At 52.9% G+C, this 11399-nt stretch overlaps 2 protein-coding genes across 2 annotated transcripts in view; one reads left to right on the forward strand and one right to left on the reverse strand.

The window, feature by feature from the left end:
* The first annotated feature begins 335 nt into the window (after positions 1-335).
* Positions 336-4847, forward strand: Pglyrp1 (peptidoglycan recognition protein 1). Its single transcript, XM_005370250.3, has 3 exons — positions 336-776; positions 3664-3785; positions 4567-4847. The coding sequence occupies exons 1-3, from the start codon at positions 520-522 to the stop codon at positions 4743-4745; spliced, it is 558 nt and encodes a 185-aa protein (XP_005370307.2). The 5' UTR covers positions 336-519; the 3' UTR covers positions 4746-4847.
* A 58-nt stretch (positions 4848-4905) lies between these two features.
* The window catches only part of Ccdc61 (coiled-coil domain containing 61), an 18853-nt gene continuing 12359 nt past the window's right edge, over positions 4906-11399 (reverse strand). The window contains exons 6-14 of the mRNA XM_005370251.3: positions 8302-8512; positions 8131-8213; positions 7543-7709; positions 7371-7446; positions 6825-6967; positions 6662-6740; positions 6415-6475; positions 5644-5716; positions 4906-5499 (exon numbers count right to left, since the gene is read on the reverse strand). Coding sequence (XP_005370308.1) covers positions 5402-5499; positions 5644-5716; positions 6415-6475; positions 6662-6740; positions 6825-6967; positions 7371-7446; positions 7543-7709; positions 8131-8213; positions 8302-8512 — 991 coding nt within the window. The 3' untranslated portion in view covers positions 4906-5401. The remainder of the gene's footprint in view (positions 5500-5643; positions 5717-6414; positions 6476-6661; positions 6741-6824; positions 6968-7370; positions 7447-7542; positions 7710-8130; positions 8214-8301; positions 8513-11399) is intronic.

The following is an 11399-nucleotide window of genomic DNA, read 5'->3' on the forward strand; positions in this document are numbered from 1 at the left end:
ATGCCGTTTCAGTTCAAGTTTATCTTTGTCTAAAGAGTGAATTCAAGTTACACAAGATCCATCAAATATAAATACATACATACATATATTTTTAAAAGGTTTCTTTGTTATGCTCCACCTACAGAAAGGAAGTCTATGCTGAAGCCTTGGGTCCCTCACCTAAGCAACTTCCTGAAAGGTTACACAATGTCCTCCCTGAGAAGACACAAAGCTGGGCAGAGATCCAAATCTTGGTAATCCCAGAAAACCACAAAGACAGATGACCTGGTCTTCTGTGCCCTTCCCGATAAGGAAGTTTCTGTCTTCTGCCCACCCCCCCCCCATCTCACAATCTGAGCAAAGGCCACATCGCTGTCCCACCCTTGCCCAAAGAGGAAGCTGAGACTGAGGTCCTCTATGACAAGTCCAGAAAGTCCCGCCCAGGTGTGAAGCAAGCCCTTCATGCCACCACCCTGCCCCAGATGATAAAACTCCACAGGTCCAGGGCCTGACTCATACACAGCCCAGAAGCTGTCCGCTATGTCTAACATGTTGTTTGCCTGGACTCTCCTTAGCCTCCTGGGCCTGGGCACCTCCTGCAATTTCGTGGTGCCCCGCAGCGAGTGGGAGGCCCGGCCATCTGAGTGCTACCAGCGCCTGCAGCACCCTGTTCGCTATGTGGTGATCTCACACACGGCAGGCAGCACCTGCAGCAGCCCGGCCTCCTGTGAGCAGCAGGCCCGCAACGTGCAGAATTACCACATGAGCAACCTGGACTGGTGCGACGTGGCCTACAAGTGAGTACAGGGTGGGTGGGAGGAGGCCGACCTCACTGTTCCAACTCCTGATGCTGGATCTGTGTCTCCCTGTGGGAAGAGGCAGGCTTTGCCTCACACACGCACCAAAGTGTCACCCCTATAGGCTCATAAGGAAACAGTTTCCTAAAAGCCCAGACCTTGCCAGGACAATGCCAGGCTGACTGAGCCTCACACCAAGCCCTGGCATCAGTGGGCATATCTGCTGCCAGAGACCCAGGGCAGGGGACTACATAGGGAAATTGTTGCCCTGGGCTCAACTTCCTTTTCTGCAAAGGCCAATGGGATTGGGGCCCCTAATACCAAACAGCCGGGAAACTGGCTAACATATGGTCCCCAATCTATGAACAAATGTCTTCCATGTGCCAGAGTTCCAGATGGGGCCATTGCTAGGGACATAGCACTATAGTCCTGTGTGCATAAAGACAGAAATAGATGTGTTCAGGATGGAAACAGATGCACAGAAAAAGGACTTCTAGATGGCTCAGCAAATAAAGGTACTTGTCAGCGAGCCTAACATCCTGAGTTCTAACCTGGGTAGGAGAGAACAGACTACTGATGGACCAATGGTTGCTCTGACGTACACACACACACACACACACACACACGTTTTAACAGAGAGGAAATAGGCTGGCCTGTGCTAGTCATGGAGATGCCTATAATCCCAGCACTCGGGAGGCTAGGAGGATTACAAGAGTTGAAGGACAGCCCAGGCTTCATAACAAGATACTATCTCCAAAAAAGGGTGGGGGCAGGGTAGGCAAGGGTAACAGAATCCAGATCCCCAGGTGAGGGATGGCTTCCTGTGGCTTTGATGTGGCTCTAGGGGAGAGAGAGGGAAGCTGGGAACGGGGGTGCAGCACAGAGGCAAGAGCTAGAAGATTCTATCAAAGACCAGGCCTGAGGCAGGGACCCCAAAGGTCATGGTGAAGACAGAGGTCAGACAATGCCCACAGAAGGTTCTGGGTGGGGGAGAGGCATAGACTAGCCCAAGTGTTAGTAGGCTCCCTCTGGCTGACCACCAGAGAGCTGGGGCTGCACAAATGGGCCCTGGGGAACACACTCATCAGTCACACAGGCTTCTTTTCAGTGTCAGACTATATTACACCTGAGTCTGTTTCCAACAGGAGCATTTGAATCCTGTGACTCCTATACGCTAAGAGCCAAACTGCCTGCAGAATTTACTAGAAATGCTGGTTCCCAGCCTACCCGACTGTTCTGCCAACCCAAAAGGGTCAGATGCCTGGGGGTGTCCCCAGGACTTTCCACCTGAGATTTTAATCATTCTAAGGCTCCAACATCAAAGCTGCTGCTGGGAATTGAAGTGAGAACTAGGGAAGACTGACCTAGGGCCACAGTCTTACAGAAAAACAAAACCACATTATATGAACTTTACTTTCTTTGTCTGTAAATGGAGATTTGGGTTGTTTGTTTTGGGGGGGTGTCTCTGTATGTGCCTGAGTGTAAGTCTGTGTACCAGTGTGTACACGAGCCCTCCTCATAGGTCAGAAAAGGATACTGGATCCCCCGGAAGTTGGAGTACAGGTTGTGAGCCACCATATGGGCGCTGGGAATCAAACCGGGTCTTCTATAAGCACAGCAAGCACTTGACTGTGCCCATCATGATGGTGGCAGGCATCCCTGTAAAACCACAGCACCTCCACCCCAGCACGGTGCTGCCAATGTGGCTAGGGCATCATAGTGCAAAGGGGATGCAGGAGTCAGCCGATGGCTCACCTCTACCCTGCTGCTGGTGTCTTCCAAAAGTGAGACAGGGCTTTTGTCCCTGTGCAGGAGACAGGCTCTGCCTCTCACACACAAAGTGTCCCCTACTCTTCCGTAAGAGAATCCTTCACCAAGGCTGGCACCTTGCCAGGGCACTAGGCTGACTGAGCCTATCCCTGGATCCCCATGTCCCCTCTGGATCCCATCTCCTCCGAGGCAGGCTGTGAGCTGGCTTCCTAGGTGGCAGACAGGCTGGGACTCCTAGTTCCATCATCCTGGGCTTCATCAGCACCTCAGAGGCTGAATCCTCCAGCATCCAACCAACTCCAGGCGGCTGCCCCAACTCCAAGGTGTCCTGGGAATGTGGGGCGTCCTCCATTGAGACTTGGTCAGTGAGTGAAGCTCACAGATCTACTGTGCTAGAACTGGAAACCTCCAAAGACACAGAAGCAGCCTCTGCCCTTGGGTCCACAATCCTGATACCTGAGAACCAAGGCAGGCTGGAACAAGAACAAACTAATTTGAAAACTCTTTTACTCACACTTATTTACTTAGCTGAGGTGGGCACATGGCACAACTCGGTATGGAGGTCAGAGGGCAACCTGCAGGTGTCGGTCAGTTCGCTCCTGTCTGACATTGGTCTCAGAGACATAACTCGGTTGCTGAGCTTGGCAAAGGGCCTGTACTGGATAAGCCGTCCCACTGGCCCAACGGCAGACTTCTGAGGGGCAGGGCCGCTGAGGCTGTGACTTTGTGCGAGTAAGTGGGTCTCTGGTTATCAATTTGGGCTGTGGGAAGGCAGTAGTGCCAACCCCAGGGGCTTGATGGGGGACGAGGTGAATTCAGAGGCTTGGGGAAACAATGAATTCCAACCTTACCCACACAGTTGGGTTTGTAGTGTGGATAACAATAAGATTTGTGTCACCTTAGACGCTGGCCCTACCTACCTCTTTGAGTCTATGTAAAATAGGGGTGGCAACTCACCAGCTGCTACAAAGATGAGGAAAAAGTGTTAAGTATTTACACAGCTGGCAAGAAACGGGGTACCATAAATGGGTGCAGCTGCCTGAGTACTGGAGAAGATGACTGAAGGATGTGGGGGGAAGCCCCCCCACCCTTATCAAACTCTGCCCTTCCTCCACAGCTTCCTCATTGGAGAGGATGGTCACGTGTACGAAGGCCGAGGCTGGAACATCAAGGGTGACCACACAGGGCCCACCTGGAACCCCATTTCTATCGGCATCACCTTCATGGGCAACTATATGGGTAAGCAGCCAGCACCCTGGGCTGGGGGTGGTGTGGGGAGAAGGGAATCACAGGCTCTGCCACCTATATGCTCATGACCTCATTTTTCTCTTTGGATAATGGGGCCATTGGGACCCTACACTGGGAGTAGCTGATCAATAATAAATTAAGGGTGGGAAGACGCAAGCGTAGTATTAAACGGCTATAATTCCAACACTCCTCAGCTGGAAACAGAAGATTGCGAGTGTGATGTCAGCCTAGACTATAGAATAAGATCCTGTCTCAAAAAAAAAAAAACAGGGCTACAACTATAGCTTGGTTGGTAGAGTCCCTGCCTACCATGCACACAGCCCTGGGCTCAACTTCAAGCACCGCACTGACCGCATGGGATGCACACATTCATCCCAACACTGGGGGCAGTATAAAATCAGTTCAAGCCGACCCTTCTCAGCTACACAGGGAGTCCCAGGCCAGCCTGGGAGAGGGACTGTCTCCAGTCAACCAGTTAATTCCTGAGGCACCAAAGATATGTTTAATAGATGACAGCTTTTTGTGTGGGCCGGACCCTGGGCCTGTGAGCAGAGACGGTCGGGGCCAAGCAGCAACACAGCAGGCGATGCTTGCTATGGTCTCCTCCAGGCTGGGCTGGTTCCCTATGGTGGTTGATCAAAGTTAACTATTTTACCCGCCACAGCCCTATGGGAATGAGGAAAGTGAGGCAGAGGCAGCTCACAGCCATCCCTTACCTCTGCCCTCCAGAGATACCCCGTCTAACTCCCTGTATCTTGCCCTCCCCTTGCAGAGCGGGTACCCCCAAAGCGGGCCCTCCGTGCCGCCTTGAATCTTCTGGAATGTGGGGTGGCTCAGGGCTTCCTGAGACCCAACTATGAGGTCAAAGGACACCGAGATGTGCAGAGTACACTCTCCCCAGGCGACCAGCTCTATGAAGTCATCCAACACTGGAAGAACTACCGCGAGTAAGCCGGTGGAGCCGCCACTCTGGAATCCCTCCTGCCTCCTGCTCCCTCCCTGCCCCTCTGTCCTCACAGTGACCCCACCAATAAAGAAATAGCATCAGCCATGCTCCTGTGTCACATGACCCAATGCTGAATGAATCAAGACCCCAGAGACCCTGGCTCAGAGGCAACATCACAGCTTAGAACCTAGAGATCTCAAGTAAGAGCCCAGGAATCAACACCAAGCAGGCCCCGGATCACCCACAGCAGTTCAAAAGAACCAGACAATGTGGACCACACTGCAAGACACCGCTACCCTGCCATATGGCCAGCCATACCGACTTTGTTTGAACTCCTCTGGAGAGTTCTAGTGCCCACCTGCCTCCAGGTCACAGACCGGCCAGACACACTTTCAGGTTCCCATTATCAGCCCATCCTCATTTCTTCCCACTCCTTTCCTGCCCTTGAATCATAAGCTAAGGGCTAAAAACAACCACATTTATTTACAAAATACACAGAGCCTCTTCTCCTAGAATGCATTATTAGGAGAGAGGGGGAGTCAGGTCCTCACACACCTGAGACTCCAGGAGCACCGAGAGGTGTGGAGCATGGGAGGGGCGCCACCTCTACACCAGACCCCCTGAAGGTAGAATGGGAAATCGGGATACCACCTCTCCAGGGTCATGACCGCGTGTCCAGTCTGTTCATGTATTCTTGCAAAGCCTTCAGGCGGGCATCTATTTCAGCCATGTCAGCTCCCTGGTAGTCAGAGCTGTACTCTGGAAAAGCAGAGGAGGGTGGGTGTGGTGGGATGGGTGTAGGGACCATCAAGGAGCCAATTAACTGCCCTTATTACCACCCCAGAGGGTTCTGAGATGATGGAGAGGGGGAAAGAAGGGATAAATATGGAACCCCAGGCTCACCTTTGATGGGGACCCAGCCCCCAGAACTGGTCAGGTGTCTCTGGTGATTGCTGCGCTCTCGGGTGGTAGACTTCTGAAGACGAGAGGCAGGAAAGGGGTCAGGCAAGCCCTTCCGTTCATATCCCCCAAGTCCCATGGGGGTTCTGAACCCAAGGATCTGCAAGTCACCACTGTAGCAAGAGCTCCTGACACAAGAACCCTCCAAGGGGTGAACTGGTAAAGCCTGAGGCACAGAGAAGCTCGTCAAACATCCCCAGTCACCCACAAGCAGGAGAGGCTCCAAAAGCACCCCGGTCACACACAAGCAGGAGAGACTTGCCAAGCACCCCGGTCACACATGAGGAGGAGAGAGTGGCATAATTTGAGGAAAAGACCCTTTTCCTTTCTCTCTTTCAGACACAAGATCTCATATGGCCCAAACTCACTCTGTAGCTAAGGTTGGCTTTAAACTTTGGATCCTCCTGCCTCCACCCAAATGCTGGGTTACAGGCCCGCCAGTGCCATCACACACAGTATATATGGAACCTGGGTCCTTGTGCTAGATGAGCATTCTACCAGCCAAGCCTCATCCTACATCCAAATCTCGAAACATACTGTGGCCACTAAGATTTTTGCCCGCCAGTCTCAGGGCCCCAAGCACCCTGCTTCCAGAGTCATTTTAGAGTTCCCTCTACAATCTGGTCCCCCCAGGACAACACAATCATAGATGATAGTTGGTCACCTATGGCTTAATACTGCCCTTCCCTTCTCCCAGCCAGGAATGATCCTCACCGTCTTGGACCCACTCCAGGGCGTGGGGCTGGGTGGTTTCCCACGGCCACGGCAGCCACGACTGAGAAAAGAAGGTGATCAAGGACCACTGAGCATCTTTGGTATCTCCCTCCTGACCCATCTTCGCGGTTTTAAGACCTCCAGCCTCTGTCACCTAATGGCCGTGTAAAAGGCTGCTTCCACCCCCACCCCACCCCACCCCCAGGCGCCCTTTCCAGAGAGTCCTTCCCCAGAGTACAAGTTTTACCTCCTGGAAACCGACTCGGAGAAATCCTCCAGCTCGCTGCAGGAGCTAACCGACGAACAGCGGCTGCGGAAACTGTCCACTAGAGGGAGACGGAGGTCGTTAGGCCCGGCGGGTCACCTGGCCCGCCTACCGCCCGCCCGCAGTGCCACTTCCAGCAGGTTACCCGAAGAGCTGCGGTTCCGTGAGCGGTTGGCGGCGTCCCCTCGGCCTGTCACAGCAGTAGCGGGCCGAGCCTGGTGAGACCAGGAGACGGACGGACCGTCCCCGCTTCCTCCACTGCCCATTCGGTTCCGCTGCTGTTGCTGCCTAGAAATCCAGAGACTAGAGGTGTGCCGGGAAGGGAGCCAAGAACCCAAGGCCCGCCAGAGGTCACGTGAGGACAAACGAGAGTGGAAAAACAACAGTGCACCCGAGGGGATCAGAGAGCAGAACGAGGTCAGGAGGGAGCCAAGAGAGGGGGCTGAGTGTGCAGGGGGAACAGGGACACCAAGGGGAGGCAGACCAAGGGAGGAGATCCAAGCAAACCAGAGTTAAGAGATCCTAGAGGTTAGAACAGTACCAGGACTGGAGGATACAGGATGGAACACCAAGAGAAGTGGAAGCACAGTGGCGTTAAAGGGAGGTAAGGGTTAACTGTCAGTTGGTGACAGGTGGGAGATGAAGTACGGACCAAGCACAGAGCCAGGGTGGGAAACAGACACAGACTTACTTCATCCTAATCTCTCTCTGCTTCTTCTCCTTGGCTTTCACAAAGGCTGTGGGGTCAAAACGGGGCGCACGACCACCTAGACAGTGTGGGGAGGAGGCTGGCTCGCATACCGGCTTCTGTGGGTGGTAGCCCATCCCGCCTCCCCACCACAGGGGGGGGAGCAGCCACAGACCTGTGGGCGAAGGCGAGGGGCGTGCTGGCCGGCCGCGACCCCTGGCCCCACGGCTGCTCTCCCGCGATGAGGACCGAGTGGCCGCGCGGCCGCGAGACGTGGAGCGCTCCCGGGACGACGAAGCTCGATCTCCCCGGGCTGGAGCTGGCGCAGGCAGAGTGCGTCTCCTGGGAGCACCAAGTCCAGCTGTCTGTCAGCTTTGCACCCGCCAGCCCACTCCCACCCTGGGGCCACATACACCTCCTCTGCACCTGAGGCCCACCTTCTATCTTATCTCTGCAAACATTCCCACCCGGGATCACCACACTTTCATACACCCCACCTTCTCTGAGTCCTTTTCCAGGACCTGCCACTTCCTTACATCCTAATACCTCGCTACACCCTGAGGTCTTCTTTCTAAGTCTCCCTCGCCAAGCGAGGACTGCAGATACCTCCCTGTTTCCTCCAGCTGGGATCAACAGGCCCTCAGGCTCCACCCCACACCCAAACCTACCTCCGGGCCCCGCCCATCTCCCCCAAAATCACGTTACCTGACTTCCCCCATTTCTGAGCTTCCCACACACACACCCCATCAGCTCCACCTCTCACCCCCTTCTGTACATGGCCAGCTCAGTGTTGAGCGTCTTCAGCCGAGCTCTCAGGCTGCGCTCCGAGGCCTTCACCTCCTCGAGCTGTGGAGGGAAGCCGAGAGGAAAACGCCGAAGTCCAGACCAGGCCAAGGTCCAGGGAGGAACCCCCTCCCCGGCTCTGCCCCCTCACCTCCTTGGCCAGGCGGCGGCAATCCTGGCTGCGACGATTCGCAGCCCTGCCCCCGAGGCCACGCTCCTGCCGAAGCTCCAGCTCCAGACCCCGCACCAGCCCGCGCAGTGCCTCGGCCTCCTGGCGAGCAGCCCGTCCGGCCAGCGCCTCCTCTCGGGAGCGACTCAGCTGCACCTCCAGCTCGCGCTTCTCCGATGCCAGACGGGTCACCCTGAGAGTGGAGAGAGGACCCAAGCACCGTGAGCCGCTCCCCACTACTCCACAGGAGGCAGTCCCTGAGACCCCCCCCCCTGGAAAGAGAAATGCAGTTCCCAGGAAGGGGTCTGGTCCAGGCAGGAAGGATGCTGAGGCTACTTCTTTGCCTTCACCCACCCCAAACCCAGGCACATCTCCCCTAGTGAAGTGGTCAGTATAGAGACAAGGCTCAAGCTGCCTGCTGCAAGCCTAGCGCTAGTATCCCTGCTCCCACCTCTTAAGATTTTCCCAGTCAGATCTTATCACCAGCCAGTAACAACTGATTAGGTTGCCACCCTGCTCAATGATCCTTAAGAAAACACCACAAACACAGGCTTTTCCTTGCCGCTGTTTATAAACAGCAAGAAGCGAAGGTAACTAAGTGTCCACGGGCAGAACTAATTGAGTTCCATGGCTCATACACAGTGGAGCGCTGCCATGAAAAGGGTTGAGGGCTGATTTTCACTAATTTAAAAAGTGCAGAATATATTTACCAAGTCCCTTTTTTATAAAAAGAATGAGAGGGGTTAAAAATTGTCTATGTATGTTCATACTTTTAAAAACATAGGATACATAAAAAACTTTCAAATGGAGGAAGGTTGCAAATGGGTAGTGGAGGAGCAAGAGGGACCAGATAGAGAAACCGGACCTCTCTGGGTGTTCCCCTTTCCAGCTTTCTGGACTACGAAAACACTTTATGTAGAGACAGACTCTGGCTATATTGCCAGGCTGATCTTGAATTTCTGAGTTCAGGTGATCCTCCTGCCTCAGGACCTATCACCAGAATCAGGGGAAGGGGCAGTCTGATAAATGTGTATCAAAGGTGGAGTAACTGCAGAGTTATTTGATGTGGCTAAAACACAGAATTTTCACAAGTGGGATACGGAGCTTCAGGGCAAAAAGAGGTTGCAAAAAAAAAAACTAACCTTCATTCGGAAGTCTCATTAGTGATTGCATTGGTATTATTTGTAATTAAAATAATAACTGTTACTAACCTTGGCAACTATGTTTTTTAACAAAAAAAAAATGGGTATAAAAATCAAGGAAAAAGAACAGACAATATATTCTCTTTCTAAAAGCATACCTGTCTTCTGACTCTTTCCACAAAAAAAAAAAAAGGAAGGAAGGAAGGAAGGAAGGAAGGAAGGAAGGGGAAAAAAACCTAAGTGCAGCCCAATGACAGTGAGCACTTACTTGCAATGAAGAGCTCATGCTAACATTGGCTCCCAATAAAAGAAATACAATGTCTTGGGAAAACAGTGGTAGAGCCCCTGCCTAGAATCCCCCAGTGAGGGTATAGCTCAGTGAAAGAACACTTGCCTAGCATGCACAAGCTCAGGGTTCTACATCTGGCACTTAAAAAGCAAAACAGAGAAGATTACTGAGGCCCTTCTAAAAGGATATAGAACCCAACATGAACAGTCCCACCTGGTCAAAGACAACACAAACATGCAAACAAAAATCCATTGCAATGAAAGAATTAGATCACATCTGTGCTGAGCTGAATACTGGCCCCCACATGCCCAGAGATAAGCAGGGCCTTCTCCTGGAACCTGTGAACGTTCCACTATTTAGCGAAAAGGGTCTTTTACAAACAAATCTGGTATGGGTGGTAAGATAAACTGATTCTCCTGAATCAGCAGGGCAAGCCCTAAACATAATCACAACCTGATATTAGAGCCACAGAGAGGGGAGGGGAGTGTGTCCACACAGCCCAGACCAGACTACCAGGACACAAGCCTAGAACAGCAGCAGCTCCCAGGTACCGGAGAGACAAGAAAGGGATTCTCCCAAGGAGATCCAGGAGGATGGCCCCACTGAAGCCTACACTGCAGCCCAGCAAATGCCATCCCGAAGCCGGCCTCCAGAGGGAGACAGAACACACTTCCAGTGGTTGGCCTTTAGGTGTTCCTTTTTATTACGTGTATTATTTGTGTGTATGCACACAACACCCTCACGTCATAGCACTCATGTGGCAGTCTGAGGACAACTGGTGGGACTTCCCCTTCCATCATGTGGGTCCCAGAGACTGAAGCAGGCTTGGCGGCAGGCACCTTTACCAGAGGAGCCACTCACCAACCCACTGCAATGGTTTTTGGATTTTTGGGTTTGAGACAGGGTTTCTCTGCAGCTTTGGAGCCTGTCTTGGAACTTGCTCTGTAGACCAGGCTGGCCTCCAGATCTGCCTGCTTCTGCCTCCCGATGCTAGGATTAAAGGTGTGCACCACCATGCCCAGGACCCACCAAATCTGGGGCATTTTGTCACAGCAGTCAAAGGGAACCAACACAAGTGCAATTAACTTCAAATTCAGGAGTTCATAATGACCATGAGCACAGAAGCGCTGGTGTCTGTGGAGGATGAGAGCCGGCTCAGCATTCCGTCACAGGCGTGTAAAAGACAGACTCGGCACTGATGGTGCCACTCCTGGGGAAAATGTACTTCTTTACCCCAGCTGGCAAAAGCAGAAAGAATCATGGAATTAGATCATCTCCTCAGAAGTTGTCAGTCTGGCCAACAGTCCCAAGAACTGGCAAAACATGGTGGTCACACCTTTAATCCCAGCACTCAGGAGGCAGAAGCAGGTAGACCTCTGAGTTCAGGGCCAGCCTGGTCTATAAAGCGAGTTCTAGGACAGCCAGGGTTACACAGAGAAATCTTGTCTCAGACAAGGATGAAGGGAGGAAGGAAGGAGAGAACAAGACAAGACCAAAACACGGTGGTGCGGGCTGGAGAGATGGCTCAGAGGTTAAGAGCACTCAGTTCTCTTCCAGAGGTCCTGAGTTCAATTCCCAGCAACCACATGGTGGCTCACAACCATCTGTAATGACATCTGGTGCCCTCTTCTGGCCTATAGGCATACATA

This window comes from Microtus ochrogaster, unplaced genomic scaffold (genome assembly GCF_000317375.1).
Source record: "Microtus ochrogaster isolate Prairie Vole_2 unplaced genomic scaffold, MicOch1.0 UNK74, whole genome shotgun sequence".
NCBI lineage: Eukaryota > Metazoa > Chordata > Mammalia > Rodentia > Cricetidae > Microtus > Microtus ochrogaster.

Excerpts from the sequence above, each read along its gene's own strand:
- Pglyrp1 (XM_005370250.3), top strand. The coding sequence starts at position 520 with ATGTCTAACATGTTGTTTGCCTGGACTCTCCTTAGCCTCCTGGGCCTG. Across the intron at positions 777-3,663 it reads TGGTGCGACGTGGCCTACAA|CTTCCTCATTGGAGAGGATG; the intron begins GTGAGTACAGGG and ends CTTCCTCCACAG. Across the intron at positions 3,786-4,566 it reads CTTCATGGGCAACTATATGG|AGCGGGTACCCCCAAAGCGG; the intron begins GTAAGCAGCCAG and ends CTCCCCTTGCAG.